Raw genomic sequence first — 16,607 nt, forward strand, 5'->3', positions numbered from 1 at the left:
CTCGAGGATTGCAGTCAGCTCGTCGCGAACACAGGTGAGATAACTCTTTACAGGCCACAGTATCCAGTGCTATCGACGTCACCCTGCCCACCCCGGACGTTCCTGCACACTGGGAAGCAGGAATGGACAACCGGGGAAGCGACCACTTCCCGATCGACGTGACCCTGGCCTACAGACACCGGGCCCCGAAGCGCCCGACCACCATCGTCGTGTGGGACTCTTTGTGAGCCAGCCTGGACGGAGCTCCAGCCTCCCAGGACATCTGCGAAGACATCAGGACAGCCCTGGGCACCGCAACCGGCCCGAAACCTGACCTGAAGTACTTCCGTCTGTGTGCTGCGAGGCGCCGCGCACAGAGGTCGCTGCGTCGGAACCACTCCCACAGGCGCCACACGGCATACCGACGAGTTTCCGCCGCCCTGCGCAGATATGCGGTCACTCTGCAGCGCTCCCAATGGAAGCAGTTCTCAGCCTCCCTGACCAGCGGCACATCGGCCTTCTGGCGTGGTGAAACTCTGGTGTGTTGTCAACGCCCTGGGGGGAAGGAGGACGGCGAAGCCCTTCAGCTCCGTGGCTTTAGCCAAAGGGGTCTCCATGGAGGAGCTGGCGGAGGATTTCGCAGACCTGTTCGGCGCAGGGAGGGACGTCCCTTCCACCGCGGGGCCTCCAGCATCCCCCACGGACCTAGATCACTCATTCACGGCCGGAGAACTGCGCTTCGCCCTGGACCACCTGAAAGCCAAGTGAGCCCCTGGGATGGACGGACTCACCTACCAGTGCCTGCGGAATCTACCGGACAAAAGAACTATACGGCTCCTGGATGCCATCAACCAGTGCTGGGACCAGGGCATGCCACCACCATCCTGGAAAGACAGCGTTATCGTGCCGATTTTGAAGCGAAGGAATCCCTCAGGCGAACTGGGCTCCTATCGGCGGATATCACTCACATCGTGTTTGGCCAAGTTGACAGAGCAGTTGCTACACCGCCGCATCACATGGCTACTTGATTCCTCTCTTTTAAGTCCTCTCTTTTGCCCCTGCATGACAGGTTTTCGACACAACCTTTGCTGCCAGGACTCTGTGCTGGACCTGATCTCGTACGTTAACGACACCGCCCAACGCAGCGGTGCTGCCGAACGGCAGCGGTGTTCATCGAGATCAAGGCCGCCTTCGACAGCGTCTCCATCAGCACCATCATGGACTTCCTCGTCGATCCTCTAATCGGAGGCAAGGTAGCTGCTTTCATCCACGCTTTACTGTCCGATCGCTCTTTCAGGGTTCGACTGGGATCGACGCTGAGCTCCACACGTCCTCAAAACCTCGGTCTACCTCAAGGCAGTACCCTGAGCCCCCTGCTCTTCAACCTCCTCATGGCTGGACTCCCCAAGGCCCTACCAGCGACAACACCTGCTCGTGGACCAACGGCAAGGGCCCCTGGAAAGTGAGGGAGACCATCCAAAAGGGCGTGGATCCTACGACAGAATACATCCGTAGCCTCGGACACACCGTTAGCCGAAAAGACCAAGGTCATGCTCGTTGGACCCAGGGCAAACTGGCGTAGCCTGCGCGAACCGATCCTGATGAAAAACACCACTGGAATATGTACGTGTCCACCGTTTTCTCGGAGTAACCTTGCATTCCAGATCTTCCTGGGCGCCACTCGTCAAGGACCTCCAGACCACATGCAAGACAACCCTGAACGTGACCAAGCGACTCAGCGGACGGCACTCCGGCTGCCCCCAGAGGACTCTCCTGGCCATCCACAACGCAACCACGGCCGCACGGATCCTGTTTGGACTTCCCTACGCCAAGCCCAGCAGAACAGCGCCGGAATCCCTGAAACTGCCCCACCATCACGGAATGAAGCTGGCTGTCGGACTCCCACCTGGGGCGCTGAACGTCGCCGTGTACGCCGAGGCTGCCGCTCTCCTCCTCCAACTTCGTGCCACCAAACACCTGCTGAACCAGCTCACCCGACTGAACAGGACAACAACCGGAAGGGCTCTACTGCAGCGTCTAAGGGACCAACATCGGAGCCGTTTTTCGTGCACTCTTTTCACGCAAGACCAGCTGTTCCAGCCCATCCCACCAGTCCCAAGCACGGATGCTCCATGGAGGCTCCTCGAGACCACCATCCACGCAACATTACCAGGCCTGCCACGGAAAAAGGAGATACCAGACGCGGTGGCACAGTTCCTTGCCACCTTCATGAGAGGTACTAGGACTACCTGCAAGTGTACCGAAACGAAGAAAAGATTGCCCAGGATTTGGTGAAAAACCCGTCCATAGTGGTCAGAGGTACAGAGTACAAGCTAAACTACCTGGGTTACCGCGCCACTAAGATATCAGTTTTTTACTATCCAGTGGACGACCACATTAGCTACTTGGAGAGCGCGTTTGCTCAGTACCGAAAAGTGGTAAAAGTAGAAGTAAAAGCTTATATCGAAATGAAAAAAAACGTCCCAAATTACCTGAAGGCCAACGTTGCTAGCCGTAGCTTTGTGGTCCAGTGTACGTAGCAAGGAGTAACTCGGGTATGCCGGACAGCGGCAGGGACACCTGAATAGGAACTGTAACACACCAAAATGTACACGTTGCGGAATATTCGGACACCCGTCGTGTACTAAGACTTGCCCGCGATGCCGATGCGACCACCCGATAGCTGAGTGTAAGCAGAGGACCTTTGCAGCAGCTTAGGCTACTCGAAGGAACTGGTGCCTCCACTCGATGTAATCCCAGAAACCACGGACCTCGAGGTCGAAGTCGTGGTACGATCTGACACCGGAAACAAAGTGGAAAATCAAATCGAGAACAAAGAACAACCGAAAGATGCGTAACGAACACAGAAATGAGAAAATCGATAGTGATAAACCACGTCTCGATGAAAATAAATGGCCGCTACTTAGACTACGGCATAATGACGAGGTCCCAGTGAATCATTCAATAACGATGAACAGGAAAAGAAAAAAAAAGACATCCGTTATCCCACTTGATGCACAAGATGGACAAGAACCATTGAAGGAGTCTCGAAGTGCGCCATTAATCACGGAACAACCGATCGATTTACAGACAGTGTCTTTTTCCTTTGACCAAGCACCTTTCGGTGCCCTAGGTGGTGCAGAAAACACAAGTAATATCCCACCGATAACAATAGAGCGTGGAGTTGAACCTATCAAAGGTATAACGAGCGAAGAAAATGAAACTGCCCCGAGTGAACATGCTATCAGCCACGAAACAGCGAAACCCATAAAGAAAAGAGAACGTAGGAAAAAATAAAAAGGAACAATACAAAAAGCATCGATAGGAGCAACAGTTGCCTTCATCGAAACATTCCAACATATGCCGCAACTATCAAGTGAAACAGACTCAGAAAGCGATGGTAAGTCGCCGGCAGCAAAACATTTCAAGAAAAAGACAGAAAAGGCAGAAGAAGCTCAGAACAATCCAGTGATAATGAGGCGGTACAAACGCGAACCCAAACAGGGCTCGAATAGACGGAAGTAAACACGAGTGACTCAAATGAGGATAGTTATCAAAGCCTGGCGTGGGACACATCAGCTGACACGCTGGTAGCAGATAATGACGGCGAACACTTAGAAGATACCTTATAGAAAAAAAAGGTAAAAAAGAAACTTCCCTGTAACATGTCAGTAACTTTTATGATTAGAATTTCCTTTCTTTCTTTCTTTCATGATAATGAATGACGGCTGTTTACAAATAGCTACGTGGAACGTAAGGGGTTTTCGCGTGCACTGCCGAGGCTCAAGAACAGTTATGAACGCTGCCCTCTCTCTTTCAGTGCACAAGAGAAGCTGCATCACCTCCCGGCGTCCGGCCACTGCGTCTCACTACAGCGGATCCCATCCCACAAAGGCATCCCCGCCAACGAGATGGCAGACGCCCTGAGGAAGCAGGCCACAACCATGACCCTGGTCCACAAGGCACCTCCCACCCAGTCAGGCTAAGAAGACCATGGCCCTCCACGTGCGCAGTTTCCACCCGGACAAGCTCACTGCGGAAGGGATAGCACCTCCACCCTGCAACACAGCTGTCCTATCCAGGGACGAGGCTGCTGCTGAGGCTCCGAACGTACGGGCGTACGGCTTCACGATCGCCCAGATCGACCACCCACGCTGCGCACCTGCGGAGTCCAGGAGAGCGTTGCTCACCTAATTACCCGCTGTAGAGAGACTGCTTCTTAGAGAGAACTTATTTTGCAGAACCTGATCAGCGCCCACATCACCGACCACAGCCAGGTTAACCTGATCTACCACATGGCCCACGACACCAGCGCCGACGTATACAGAGGGAGCTGCTGGAGTTCTTGAGCTCTACCGTCCTGGACACCCACCTGTAGCTGCCGTCGCCACCCTCCAGTCTTCTACAGCCTGACACTACCTAGGGCAGCTTAGGGCCCCCAGGAAATGGCAAGAGCCACAAAGCCACCCTTGGCCCTCCGAGATCTTTCAGGACCAGCTGCGGAAACCTCGGACCCTTCCCACCCACTCCATCACCTTTCTCTCCTTTTTCTCTCACTTTCCTTCATTCCCTCTCCCATCCCTTTCCCAGCGGGTGAAACTTGCCGTCGGTTTTGAGAGGCAGACCTCTCTGTCTTCCTTTGTGCCACTCCACCCCACTCCGTAGATTCCGTCCTTGTCTCCCGAAGCGAGCCCACGTTCGCTTCCTCTGCTCCTGTCAAGGTCAAGTCGAATGTCGCTCACATCGCCGGCGCCTGTCTGTCTGGGCACTACCGCTTTCCCGTCTCCTTCGCGGAAGCCTTCGTTTTGTCAACAACAGCTCTTTTCAGAGCTTTCTAGTGTTCTGATTGCTCTACTTCAGTGCTGTGTTGTGCTGTGTATGGTGACATGTGTCACTGGATTAGGCTTCAGCCAAAAAAGATCATCCCCCGTCACATGGATCCGATCGACAATCTCTGGCAAGTAAAGAAAAACGCTCTAGCCACTGCCGCAGCCCTGCTGCCCAGACAAAGTACAATGTCCGAAACTGCTTTTCTGCAACACCACTCACCTCCCGCTTACTCGGAAGAACCCATTCAACCGCTCAGCAACCAAACTCATGTTCAGGTAATTGAAGATGCTCGTCTCTTGGACGCCCTTCATTCATCAAACAGTGATGGAAACGATGACGCGCTCTCGCGCAGCAGTTACTCATGATCGCAAACAAGTGACGAAGACATGAAGCACTCTACTGAATGAGAAAGTGACGGGTTCTCACTACCGCGTCGCCAACTGAAAAGGAAGAGACTAATCGAACGTCGTCTCAGCAACTCAAGTGAGGAGACTGTCAAGAGCATCCGCCGATCTCAGCGCACGGAATTTCTACACCGCACAGTCCCCTTCCATCCTACAGGTGAGGAAGTAAATATTGGTAGCCTTCAGATATTGAAACTCGAACATTTCCTCGAATCTGAGGCCCCCTATGAAATCGCTGAAATTAGAATGCTAAATTCTAACGGTGGTGTGAGCAAGCTCCTTTGCCTAACGCGTCTCTGCAGCCAAAAAGTCAATGCCTTCCTCCCGGCCACTCCCAGGTCTACAGTTGGTCTAATCCGCGTGAAGGACTTGACAATCAAAGGTTCCGACATGAAGCAGCGCCGCCGTTCAACTGTACCTGTATAGAACGTCAGGCAGGGGAAAAAGGCGAGTGGGTAAAGGTTAGTTTTTCGACTGGCCCGCTTCCAAAATGTCTGCACATCGGAGCAGTTAACTGCCCAGTTAGTATCTACATGCCAAAGCCCATGCAGTGCGGGAAGTATGGGAGTTTTGGCCATGTGAAAGCCACATGTGAACGAAAAGTGTCTTGCCTGCAGTGCGCCGGGGACCACACCCTAGCCGATTGCCAGAAAGAAGTTGTGCTGAAGTGCGCAAATTGCGTGGAGCAACATTCAGCGGTCGACAGCTCGTGTCCTGTAAAACAACTTGAGACAACAGCAAACCGCTACAGTCTCAAGAAAAAGACGATAGTTAAGGAAGCTTGCCGAAATTCTCAGGAACAACAAAGCTGGCTCATCAAAGAAAGCTCCTGAGACAGCAAACTGCACTTCAGGACCCCACCACAAAGTGACGCAACAACCAGAACGCCAAACTCCATCCAGCAGCCAGTCAGGACACTCAGGCAAGGTCACATATAAGGATGTTGTCAGTGGCAAACCCGGCAAAGCCCAACCACCAACTGGCCCTTTGGAACCCATCTCATCAGTTGGCCTCCGTGCAGGTGCCCGCCGTGTTATGTGAGATGCCTCACTCAACTCATCCAGCTTCCCGAAATCTCTCAAAGTCGACCGGCCAACGCCTTCACTGGAAGCAAGAGTGCCACAGGACGCTGCGGATTCCCGCCCTATATCCTTATCCGCAACCATCATTACGTTAGTCCTCAAGATCATTGAAGCCACCATAAACTGCTCCTGGGTACCAGATCCTGTTTCTCTGTTTGTGTCGTTTCATGGGACCGTCGCCTCTTTCTTCTGTGCATCGGCTTTCTGTGGATAACGCAGTTCAACTATCTAGTGCCGACAGCTCTTTCTCACCGTCATGAATAGTGCACGTTCACAAGTCCCAAACCCTCACTCCCTGCAAAAAATCCTGCAATGGAACTGTTTTGGCCTCCGATTCAAGCTTGCAGGACTAAAACAACAGTTTCTGAAAACCCCATACAGTGTGATGTGCCTCCAAGAGTCCAACCTCCCTGACGGTAGGGGCTTTTCCAAATACACAAGGTACACTACTCCTTGCACCCCTTATGCCACTCATGGCAGTGCAGCTCTTTTTGTTGCAAAGCACCTCCCCTAGACGGAGCTGCTTACTGCAAGGCTATGCTCAACAGACGCGGAAATCGTTGCAGTAAAAATCCGCTTAGGAAACAACGAACTGACTGTCGCTTCAGTATACCTCCGCCCGAGTGTTGTTGCCAGTGCTCCCTAACCTGTGGACTATGTAAGACAAGTCAGCCCCTGCACGAGCGACACCACTGATCTGCTGCCGCCGGAATTCCTGCAGCAAGTACAGGCCATCCTGCCTTGACCACTCCTGTTGTCGGGCGACATCAACGCCCATCATGCGCTATGGGGAAGCCATAAGATGGACGCCCGTGGAAGGCTAATCGTGTCAGCGCTCCAGAACAGGGACCTCCTCGTTGCAAACACTGGGGAGCCTTCCTACATGCGTGCCCCGTACGCCAGTGCGACCGACGTGACCCTGCACACGCCCGACGTGCCCGCGCACTGGGACATCGACATGGACACAACAGGGAGCGACCATATCCCCATCACGGTCACTCTCGCCTACAAAGACGCCATCCCCAAACGGAAGCACGCTGTCATCAACTGGAGCAAGTTCCGGGCACACCTATCTTCAGCCACCGGACATGACATCACTCACAACATCGCTGCTGCCCAAACAACCGAAACGCGGACCATCGTCACCCCCCCCCCCCCCCCAGGTGTTAAATTCCCTAAAATTCCTGAATCTGAACGCCGCACGCCGACGAGCCCAACGTGCTGTGCGCAAGCACTACAGCCCCGAAAGCCTGACCAACTTCCGTGGCATCTCGGCCGTCCTGCGGCGTCACGCCGTCTCACTGGTACGGGAGCACTGGAAAGCTTTTTCTGCCTCTCTCACCTGCCACACGCGCCTCCAGAAAGATCTGGGGAGCAGCTAAATCCGTGATGCCACAACGAGGCTGTTCCAGTCACTGGCCATCGCCAAAGGAATAACGGTGGACGAGCTCGCAGAAGTCTTCGCTGAAAATTTGGGCGAAGGAACAGACGTACCCATCAGCTCCACACCCAGGCCAGCCCGCACAATCATCGACAGCCCGTCCACTTCCACGGAACTGCATTGCGCCCTGGCACGACTCAGGTTGAAGTCCGCGCAGATTGCGTATCCAACCAGAGCCTGCGCAACCTTCCAGACACGGCCTTCTCCCGGCTCCTGGTCGCCATTAACCTACACTGGTACCAGGGATGCCCAACCCCCCCGCCTCCCGAATGGCGACACAGTACCATCGTGCCGATCCTAAAGCGCCAAAACCCTCCAGTGAAGTCTCCTCCTATCGGCCAATTTCCCTCACCTCCTGCCTGGGAAAGCCGGTAGTGAAGATGATTCACCGCGCATCATGTGGCTGCTCCACTGGTGAGTGTGTGTGTGTGCGTAGCTGAAAGTTTAATGGCGCAAGGGCAACTGAGGCCAAAACACGCCAAATGAATGACGAATGTGAGCTCAAGGTGAATTAATGGGTATGGATGTTCAAATCATGTTTAGTACGTCATAAAATAGATAATCTAAAAACTGTTAAAAGATCCAAGCTTTTACAGGGTACCTTTCAGCTTAGTGGTTTCTAAAAATTTGATGTCATTTATGTGTAGCACAACTCGTTCCTCACTCAGCAAGAGAGAAGGGTGATAAGGAATTTGATATCGATAAAATGCCGAAAAGTAAGTGCAACGATGATGTTCATATAAAGGACATGTCAAAGGAATATGTATTACTGTCAAAGGTTCGCAACAATGATGGCATTCTGGCTGTTCTTCACCTAACAATAAGGAACGATGTGTTATGTTGGTATGTCCGATCCGAAGTCTTGCAAATGTAACTTCATCAAACCTGTTTTTGTTGCGACTGCTACCCCATTCGTTAACTGTTGGCTTGATCATGTGTAACTTGTTTTGTATTTCCGTATTCCAGCTTTCCTGCCATAACCATAGCACGCTCGACTGGTGCTCCCGACACTGCTACCGCCGTGCATAATTGGTTTCCGCCGCCACCTCAGCTGCCAGAACTCACTGCTTGACTACGTCTCGGACGTTCACAACGTGGCCAAGAACAAGCTCAAGACAGCTGACGTGTTCTTCGACGTCAAGGCCGCATTTGACACGGTTCCAGCAGTGATGCTGGCACTGGGCAATGTAGGCATAGGAGGCAGGGCTGCTTTGTACATCCACAGCCTGATTGCAGACCGGACACTCCGAGTTCGGCTTGGCACCACCCTCAGTATCTGGCGTCTTCAAAACCTTAGAGTCCCACAGGGGTGTCTCCTCGGTCCGCTGTTATTCAACCTTGTGATGGCCGGCCTTCCCAGCACCCTTACACCTGTTTCACCCGACTTATGTTTGTCCATCTACGCGGACGACGTATGCGTGTGGACGTGCGGAAGGCGCCCCGAAGAACTGCATCAAAGTATAGAGGAAGCAGTCGACGTAGCTAGCAACTACATCGAATCCCAAAGCCTCTCCATCCCAACTGAGAAAACTAAGCTCATGCTGCTCGGACCTGGCACAAGCTGGGCAGGCCTACAACCCATCGCCCTTCATTGAACCCCAATGGACTACACGAAAAAGCACAAATTCCTGGGAATTACGCTTGACAGCCGACTCTCCTGGGTTCGTTGCGTGGCTGCTGCAAATGAGGCATGCCTGTCTGTTTCCAGCATATGGTCCACCATTTCAGCCGCCCTTCATCGGGATGCCAACAGCGCACCGCAGTCATGCTGCACAATGCGACTACCGCTGCCACACTGCTCTTCGGCCTGTCATACGCCTTGCCCTGCCACTCAGCGTTTGACACCTTGGAGGCAACACGCCGAAACCGCCTGAGACTCGCCCTTGGTATCCCGTCCTCCACCCGATGTGACGCTGTGCTCGCAGAAGCCAACGCAATCCCTCTCCGCCTAGCTGTAACGCAACGGCTCCTGCAACAGATCGCACGGCTGCGCAAATCATCACCCGGTAGGCAACTCATCCGCCGCCTGCGCTCCAGGACCTTCCAGAATATCATCCCAAAGGTCCCACAAGCCACCAGCCCACTACCACCATGGACCTACAATGACCTAACCATCGGCTTGCGACTTTCTGACATCCCCGAGAAAAGTGAAGTGGCTGACTCCGTGGCCCAAATGATCGCCGCTAACTAACTGACAGAGCACTTCGAAGGATTCGTACACTTTTATACGGACGCTTTCATCGACGGCTCCAAAGGTGTCAGCGCCATCGCCCACCATGCACCTGCTCTCAACGTCTCCTGCGCCAAAGCCATCGCCCGAACCCTCCCATCGATAGAGGCTGGGCTGCTAGCCATCAAAAAGGCACTGGACACTGTAGGCAAAACAGCCCCCCCAAAGGCCATGTGATGATGATGACAGACTCCCTTGCCCGCATCCTCAATCACCATAATCAATGCCACTCCGCCAGCCGGTTCAGAAGCAAAATTCGAGCTCTGCGCGACGCAGGCATCACTGTAGCCCTTCAATGGGTGCCTAGCCACAAAGGAATTCCCGGTAACGAAGTCGCCGACCAACTTTGCAGACAGGCATCGCGAAAGCCCCCCCCCCCCTACAGAGCCCAGTCCACAGCGAGCTGCATAAAGAAAGCCATCAATACACATATCTGGATCTTTCATCCCGATGGGCCCATGGCCCCCGGTGCTGCCCTGCCTCACCTCTCACCTCGGCCGCAGAGACGCAGCGCTGCTGCTCTGAATCCGAAGTGCAACCGCCCGGACGTATGCTCGCCAGGTCAAGCGTGGAAAAATCAACAGCCCCGTGCATCCAGCTTGCCGGAAACCATGCTGCATCTACGCGGCACCCGCCAAGCGACTGCAGCTGCCCGAGGGAGCATGCCACAAGCACTACATGACGCCCACATCGACGACATAACCGCCACAAACATCCTGTACCCCATGGGCACCCTACGTCAACGCAGAACCATCGGCTTTCCCGCATTTCCTGAGAACTACTGGACTCCATCAACGGCTGTAGCCCGACCAGCCTCCCAGCGGCACATATGAAACCAGTGACCGTCATCACGGCACCCACAAGGTCCTCCTTCTACGGCTGGCCAGCCGTGTAAAAAGCCCAGCCGGCATGTCGACCCCTTGCAGCCCAGCCAACTATGGCAGTTGCCCCAAGCGTCGTGCTGCGATCGTCTCAGTGAAAGAGGAGCCTGTGATGATAGACCATGGTGCGTGTGGGGACTGAGGCATCTGAGGGGATAGACATGTTACTCAACAGGACTTCAAGCAAAACAACGTGACATGTGAAGCATGTTGTGACTGACCTCCGTAAACTGTTCTTGCCAGCTCAGGTCAACAGGCATTGTCACAGAGCAGGATGGCAAAGCGGTCACTATCTGTAGAAACTGATATGTGAAGTGCCTGTGACTGGGTAGCTTCTGTAGGAGCCTGCAGAAATATATTGTAAACCGTATAATATCGAGCAAATGCTGTGACACACGCACTAAAAGCAGAAAACACACGCACTAAACACAAATAGTGTATGCTCGCTTTGTTCGTGCGTTTTTAGCTAAACGACTCAGTCACGGGTCACATATGAAAAATAGAGTGTGAAAAACGAAATGCATGAAGTGTGCTGGGTTCCCTGGAACTCCACAAAGCTATGGAACATTAGCTGTTTCAACACACTCTTCGGACATTTCCATGTCAGCGCTCATATTCCCTCACAGCGTCTTCAACGATCTGGAAATACAGCTGTTGCAGTTTACCAATAACGAAATATATAATTCTGATATCACATCCTTTCGTCGTCGTTTCGTGAGCTCCACGCATTCGTCTGCTGGCGACAGCTCGTCACAGCCAAGAGGAACAGCCGCACGCTTCAAAGTCCTCCGCGATTTCGCCAGATCGAACTCGAACTTGAAGCGATCGGTTATCTCAAAGCCACAGCTGGAGAAATGCGCGGAACAGACTCTTGCCGCTTTCACCGTCTTCCAGCCCGGCGGTTTGCCCAAGGCATCTATCCATGCCTTCCGTAATTCCGGCTCACTCGGAAAAAGAAAAAAAACGAGAGCGTCGGATCTTTCACTGAAGTCCTCGTACAGTAGACCGAAGTACAACTTACACCAACCATGTTATTGATCAAAGTGGACGAAACGGAAAAAAACAGGATAGCTACACGGTCACAATCGTCACGCCAAAGTGATCAACAACAAACTGACATTCCATCCATGTGCGCAATCTTGTGACCAAAACAGACGCCAGAGACGTTGTTACGCACATTGTTGCCCGAGTACATGGTGCTGCTCCGAGCACACGGCGCTTTTCTGTTAAACCAAGTTTGTAAATGTTTTTCAGCGTTTCTGAAGAAAACTTTTCGGTTACATTAATTTTAAGCTACCGCGATTCCATACACACCATCAGCTCAACTATGTTTTTGTTCCGGACACCACCTCTAAGGGGATTCTTGCGGATAAAGACCACTCTCGAGAGCTTCCACTGGACAGGAATGCAACAGTCCCGGAGGGAGACATTGACAATCCCCACGAGAAGGGACGGGTGGGAGGACCACACACACTTGAGAAGTCTGATAGACACTTTGTCGAGGACGGGAGCAGAGGGGCAGAGTGCGTGGACGTGCGGATCGTGATCGTCAAGGGAAACAGGGACATATCCCTTGGGAGCGGACAACTGGAAACTAAGAGCGCGCCGCGGCAGCGTATTGGTAAAGCGGCGCTCGAGATCACGGGCGCGCTCATTCAGGAGGAAGCATATATCGGACGGGATGGAAAGGTCGTGGAAGGAGCGCTCATTGGCGGGAGGGAGCGTGACGAAGGAGACGATAGAGGGAGTCGCGACGCATGGGAAACGACACATGGGAATGCAGAGAGAAAAAGTGCTCAGATATAGCCTTGGAAACGGCAAGCTTGAAGGAGGTGTTGAGGCGCTTGTAAGCACCCAGTTGAGAGGGCAGGTGTTGTGGAGGAGCTTCTTCCAGGCAGCTTTGCGCAGGGGGAGAGAACGGGCGCAGGACAAATTCCACCAGGCGGGGAGCGGGCAACTAGTGCGCCTCACGCTGGAGAAGGACGCGGCAGAGACAGACTCCGCGACAGCCGAGATAATGTCGCACACGTCCTGCAGGAGGTGCTGGTTGAGGTAGGCCACCTGGGAGGATAACCGGACAAAATGACACACACTGAGCACATGGGGCAGATGAGAAAGAGGCGGAGTCAACCGTGAAGAGAAGAGGCACAAGGTCGCAATTGCAACGATGTGGAGCGGCTGCCAAAAGGCGATGAGACAGAGATCAGAGAAGAAAGAAATGGCAATGGAGGATGATTGGCGATTGCGGAAGAACGTTGAGTGCTGCGAGTTGGCCAGCGCAAGGGAGTTTTCTGTGACCCAGGCGTACAAACGCAGGCCGCGGGGGTCAGTGCGATAGTCCCATGCAAAATGATGGGAGTTGAAGTCGCCCAATAGGACGATGTTGGACGAGCAAGAAGCAAGGGCGGAATCAAAGACAGCCTCGTCGACGAAGCCGCCGGGGCAGTACGCATTAGCAAAAAAAAAAAAAAAAAACGGGGAAGCCCACATGGGGCGCAGAGCTGGACTAGAAGAAGCTCTGCATCTGTGGTACATGATGATGAGGCGAGGGCAGAGCTACCAAGCGTGACGAGGCCCCCACCACGCCTGTTGTCCCTGTCGCAGCGGAAAGCAGAGAAGCCAGGGATGGAGAAGGCGTCGCCAGAAAGAAGCCAATATGAGCCAACACACAATGTGAGGGGAGTAAGTAGAGATTCGCACATGAAGGTCAATGAGCGAGGTCAAGACGTTGCGGCAGTTCCACTGAAGGGTTTTAAGGAGGACCATCAGAAGCAATACTCGACTTGACAACTTGAGCCAGAAGGTCCTTGGGGACTTGGCAGGCCTTTTTTGTGCTGAGAAGCAGAAGGAGGTGAGGGCACACCGACACTCTTGGCAGAAGGACAGTCTTGCGAAGCAGACCTCACCATGGGCTCAGGAGGAGGCTCGTGGAAAGCAGGGGGAAGCGAAGGAGGAGGCAGAGGAGGGCATACAGCAGGGGTAGCGCAACCGGAGGCGGCAGCAGAAAGAGAGCTAGGAGCAGAAGGGACAGTAGGGGGAGGGGAAGCACCAACTGGATACGGGGCGGCGTCAGCATCCTCTGGAGCAGGGGGACGCAACAACTTCTCGAGAGCCGCAGAGATGCAAGCATCGATAAGCTTAACCAGGTCATCCCGACAAGGAAAATGGTAAATGCCGGAAGAGGAAACAGCGCTGTATGAAGAAGACGCAGAACATGACGAGATAATATTCACGGTTTCAGCACGCGAGCACGGGTTAGTATCCGTAGTGTGTAAGACGAAGAGCTCGGACTCCCTCGCTGGACGGAATCCGAATCGGTTGCATACGGACTTCTGCTGAGGCAACAAGAGAGCTGAGAAGCCCGACATACCGAGTCCGAATGATCAAGGGAACACTTCTGGCAGCGAACAGCAGAACGACATGACTTAGCGTGATGACAGAAGCGCCTACGCTGTGCACGCTGCAAAGGGCGCCGAATGAAGTCATCCACCGGAAACATACACGGCCAAGCTTAGACCTCGAGCGGGCGGGTTTGTCCTATAAAAGTAACAATGACGCAGCCAATGGGAGATTCGACGGCGTTAACAAGCCTGCCGCAGCGTTAAACAGAGAGAGCATCGCAGGGAATAAACAAATCGAGAAGGTCGACCGCCGACAAGGACAAGTCTACAACGCGAGAGATGCATGCCTTTGACACACGTCAGGTGAGGAGAGACGAAAGCACGCACAGGGACAGCGCCAAAATGATCATATTTCAGGAGGTCTATCACCGACAGTGGGTTCGAGGATCGACAGATCATGCCACTACGAGAGTAGGAACGCACATCGCAGATATCCATATAAGCGGAAGAGACACGCTCAAACTCACGTCGGATCAGCCGCGGATTCCCGAGCGAAAGGCGTGACTCGTTATTCGGGACAAGAGCGATGGGGACGCAAGACAACCCAGCTGGAAGGAACACGCGGACGTCGTCCTCAAATACAATTTTGCAAGAAGCGAACCAATAGGGTTCCCAGCCAGCCGTCCCCAAACCGTCCATGGTCAGATCTGCCCTTCGTCGTTCCTGTTCCCGGGAAGGAAGAACAAAACTGTCTTCGTCGTCCGCTAGTTCGGGGTCCGTTGACTCGGCCAATCTATTGTTATCCTAGGATATTTCAGACGCGGCATCCGATGCAGATTGCCGATCGCTGTTTGTTGCCTCTGTGTTGACGATATCCATACCCCATCAAGGGTTGATTTCTTCGCTGTCGGACGCCGTGGTGATGCCATCCGAGTTGCCTTGGAGCACTGATGCAGCCATCTTTAGGACACTCCAGCTGCGATGTGCGACGTCTAGAAGTTTGCTGGACGATGCCGAAGAATAATCCCTGCACTGCATACAGGAAGCGCATGCGAAGCTCTGAAAAGAGCTGTTTAAGAGGCGGGGATAAGCCCCGAAACGGAGAGAAACGGCTGACGCGTCCGCACTCGTCGGCGTCTACAGGGTGAATGTCCGCAGAGCAATGATCTCGGAGAGGAGCGATGGAGAAACATACATCTCTCTTCGTAGCGCAGGAGAAGGTTGTGGAAACGGCGCGGGGGGGGGGGGATGACGTTGATGTAGAGGAAGTGGAAACAAGGTCTGCTTGCTCAAAAAGGCGGGACGTTTCGTTTCCTTGGGGAAGGGAAAGAGGAAATAAAGTAGAGAGAGGGGGAGGGTAGATGTTAGAGTTTGTTGATAAGTCCAGTGTCCTCCATGAATTGGAGTAGGGTGTCTCTCACTCTGCCCCTTTCATTGTAGGTGCCTTGTGGGTGCGTGATGTCCGTTAATATAGCGTGTGCTTTGCCTTCATGCCGTAGGGATCGCTGGAGGGAGCTTCTTTCTTCTTCGTAGGAGGTACAGTGTAGGAGGATATGCTCTAAGTCGGCAGTCTCCTGGCATGGGAGCGCATAGTCGGCTGTCTGCAATCTCAATTTTATGTAGAGAGGCCGGCGTGAAGGCACTACCAGTGCGGATGCGATGTATTGTGGCTACTTTCCGCCTTGGAAGGTCTTTGGTGGGGCACTGGGGTCTATCAGATGTGGTGGTGCCCACAGAAGCTTGTTGGATGCTTTCTATGTATCTGGATACTGCCACGTTTGTGGCGTTGGGGTCGAAGGGGGCTTGTATGGAGGGGGGAAGCTTGTGCGCTTCTGTGGCGAATTTGTCGACTTGCTCATTGCCTGGGATTCCGACGTGTGATGGTAGCCACTGAAGACCATAGTTCGAGGAAACTCGTTACTGTAACTAAGTTTTTTTTTTCTAACTTGTAACTCAACTCGGTACTGTTCCGCCGCGGTAACTTTCAGAGGAACTCGTTCCTTTTTCAGGTAACTTTGCCAAAGTAACTTAAGTTCCAAGTTACTTTTAACTCGCTTTTCACTCACGTCCACATATTTTCTTGCTTTCTCTCCGGTTCCTTCATGCCATTTTTTGCCATAAAACGTGATATTCAATCAATGACAGTATTTTATTGAGGAAGTAAGAACCGCTGCCATTGAAATAAAGCTGAACCATTGTGCGCCCACGGGGAGTAAGATGCAAAGCGTTCGAATAGACCTCTAAGAGAAACGTCATCACGACATTGGTAGACAGACAGAAACCACGGTCCTTTGATACTCTCTCCGGTCACGAAACTCCGCCGGAAAGTTAGCCTAGGGACCGGAGCTGCCGCGCGGCGGCGCGCGCATAGGCTGCAGGGGTGACGGTCGCGTCTGGCGCATCGTACCCGCATGTTCGC

The 16,607-nt window shown here is 53.3% G+C and overlaps 1 protein-coding gene across 1 annotated transcript; it reads left to right on the forward strand.

The window, feature by feature from the left end:
* The first annotated feature begins 1,201 nt into the window (after nt 1-1,201).
* Nucleotides 1,202-4,626, forward strand: LOC135372823 (uncharacterized). Its single transcript, XM_064606285.1, has 2 exons — nt 1,202-2,215; nt 3,800-4,626. Exons 1-2 carry the CDS (start codon nt 1,530-1,532, stop codon nt 3,963-3,965), a joined length of 852 nt encoding a protein of 283 aa, XP_064462355.1. The 5' UTR covers nt 1,202-1,529; the 3' UTR covers nt 3,966-4,626.
* The last annotated feature ends 11,981 nt before the right edge of the window (nt 4,627-16,607 follow it).

Source organism: Ornithodoros turicata, chromosome 1 (genome assembly GCF_037126465.1).
Source record: "Ornithodoros turicata isolate Travis chromosome 1, ASM3712646v1, whole genome shotgun sequence".
NCBI classification, from domain to species: Eukaryota; Metazoa; Arthropoda; class Arachnida; order Ixodida; family Argasidae; genus Ornithodoros; species Ornithodoros turicata.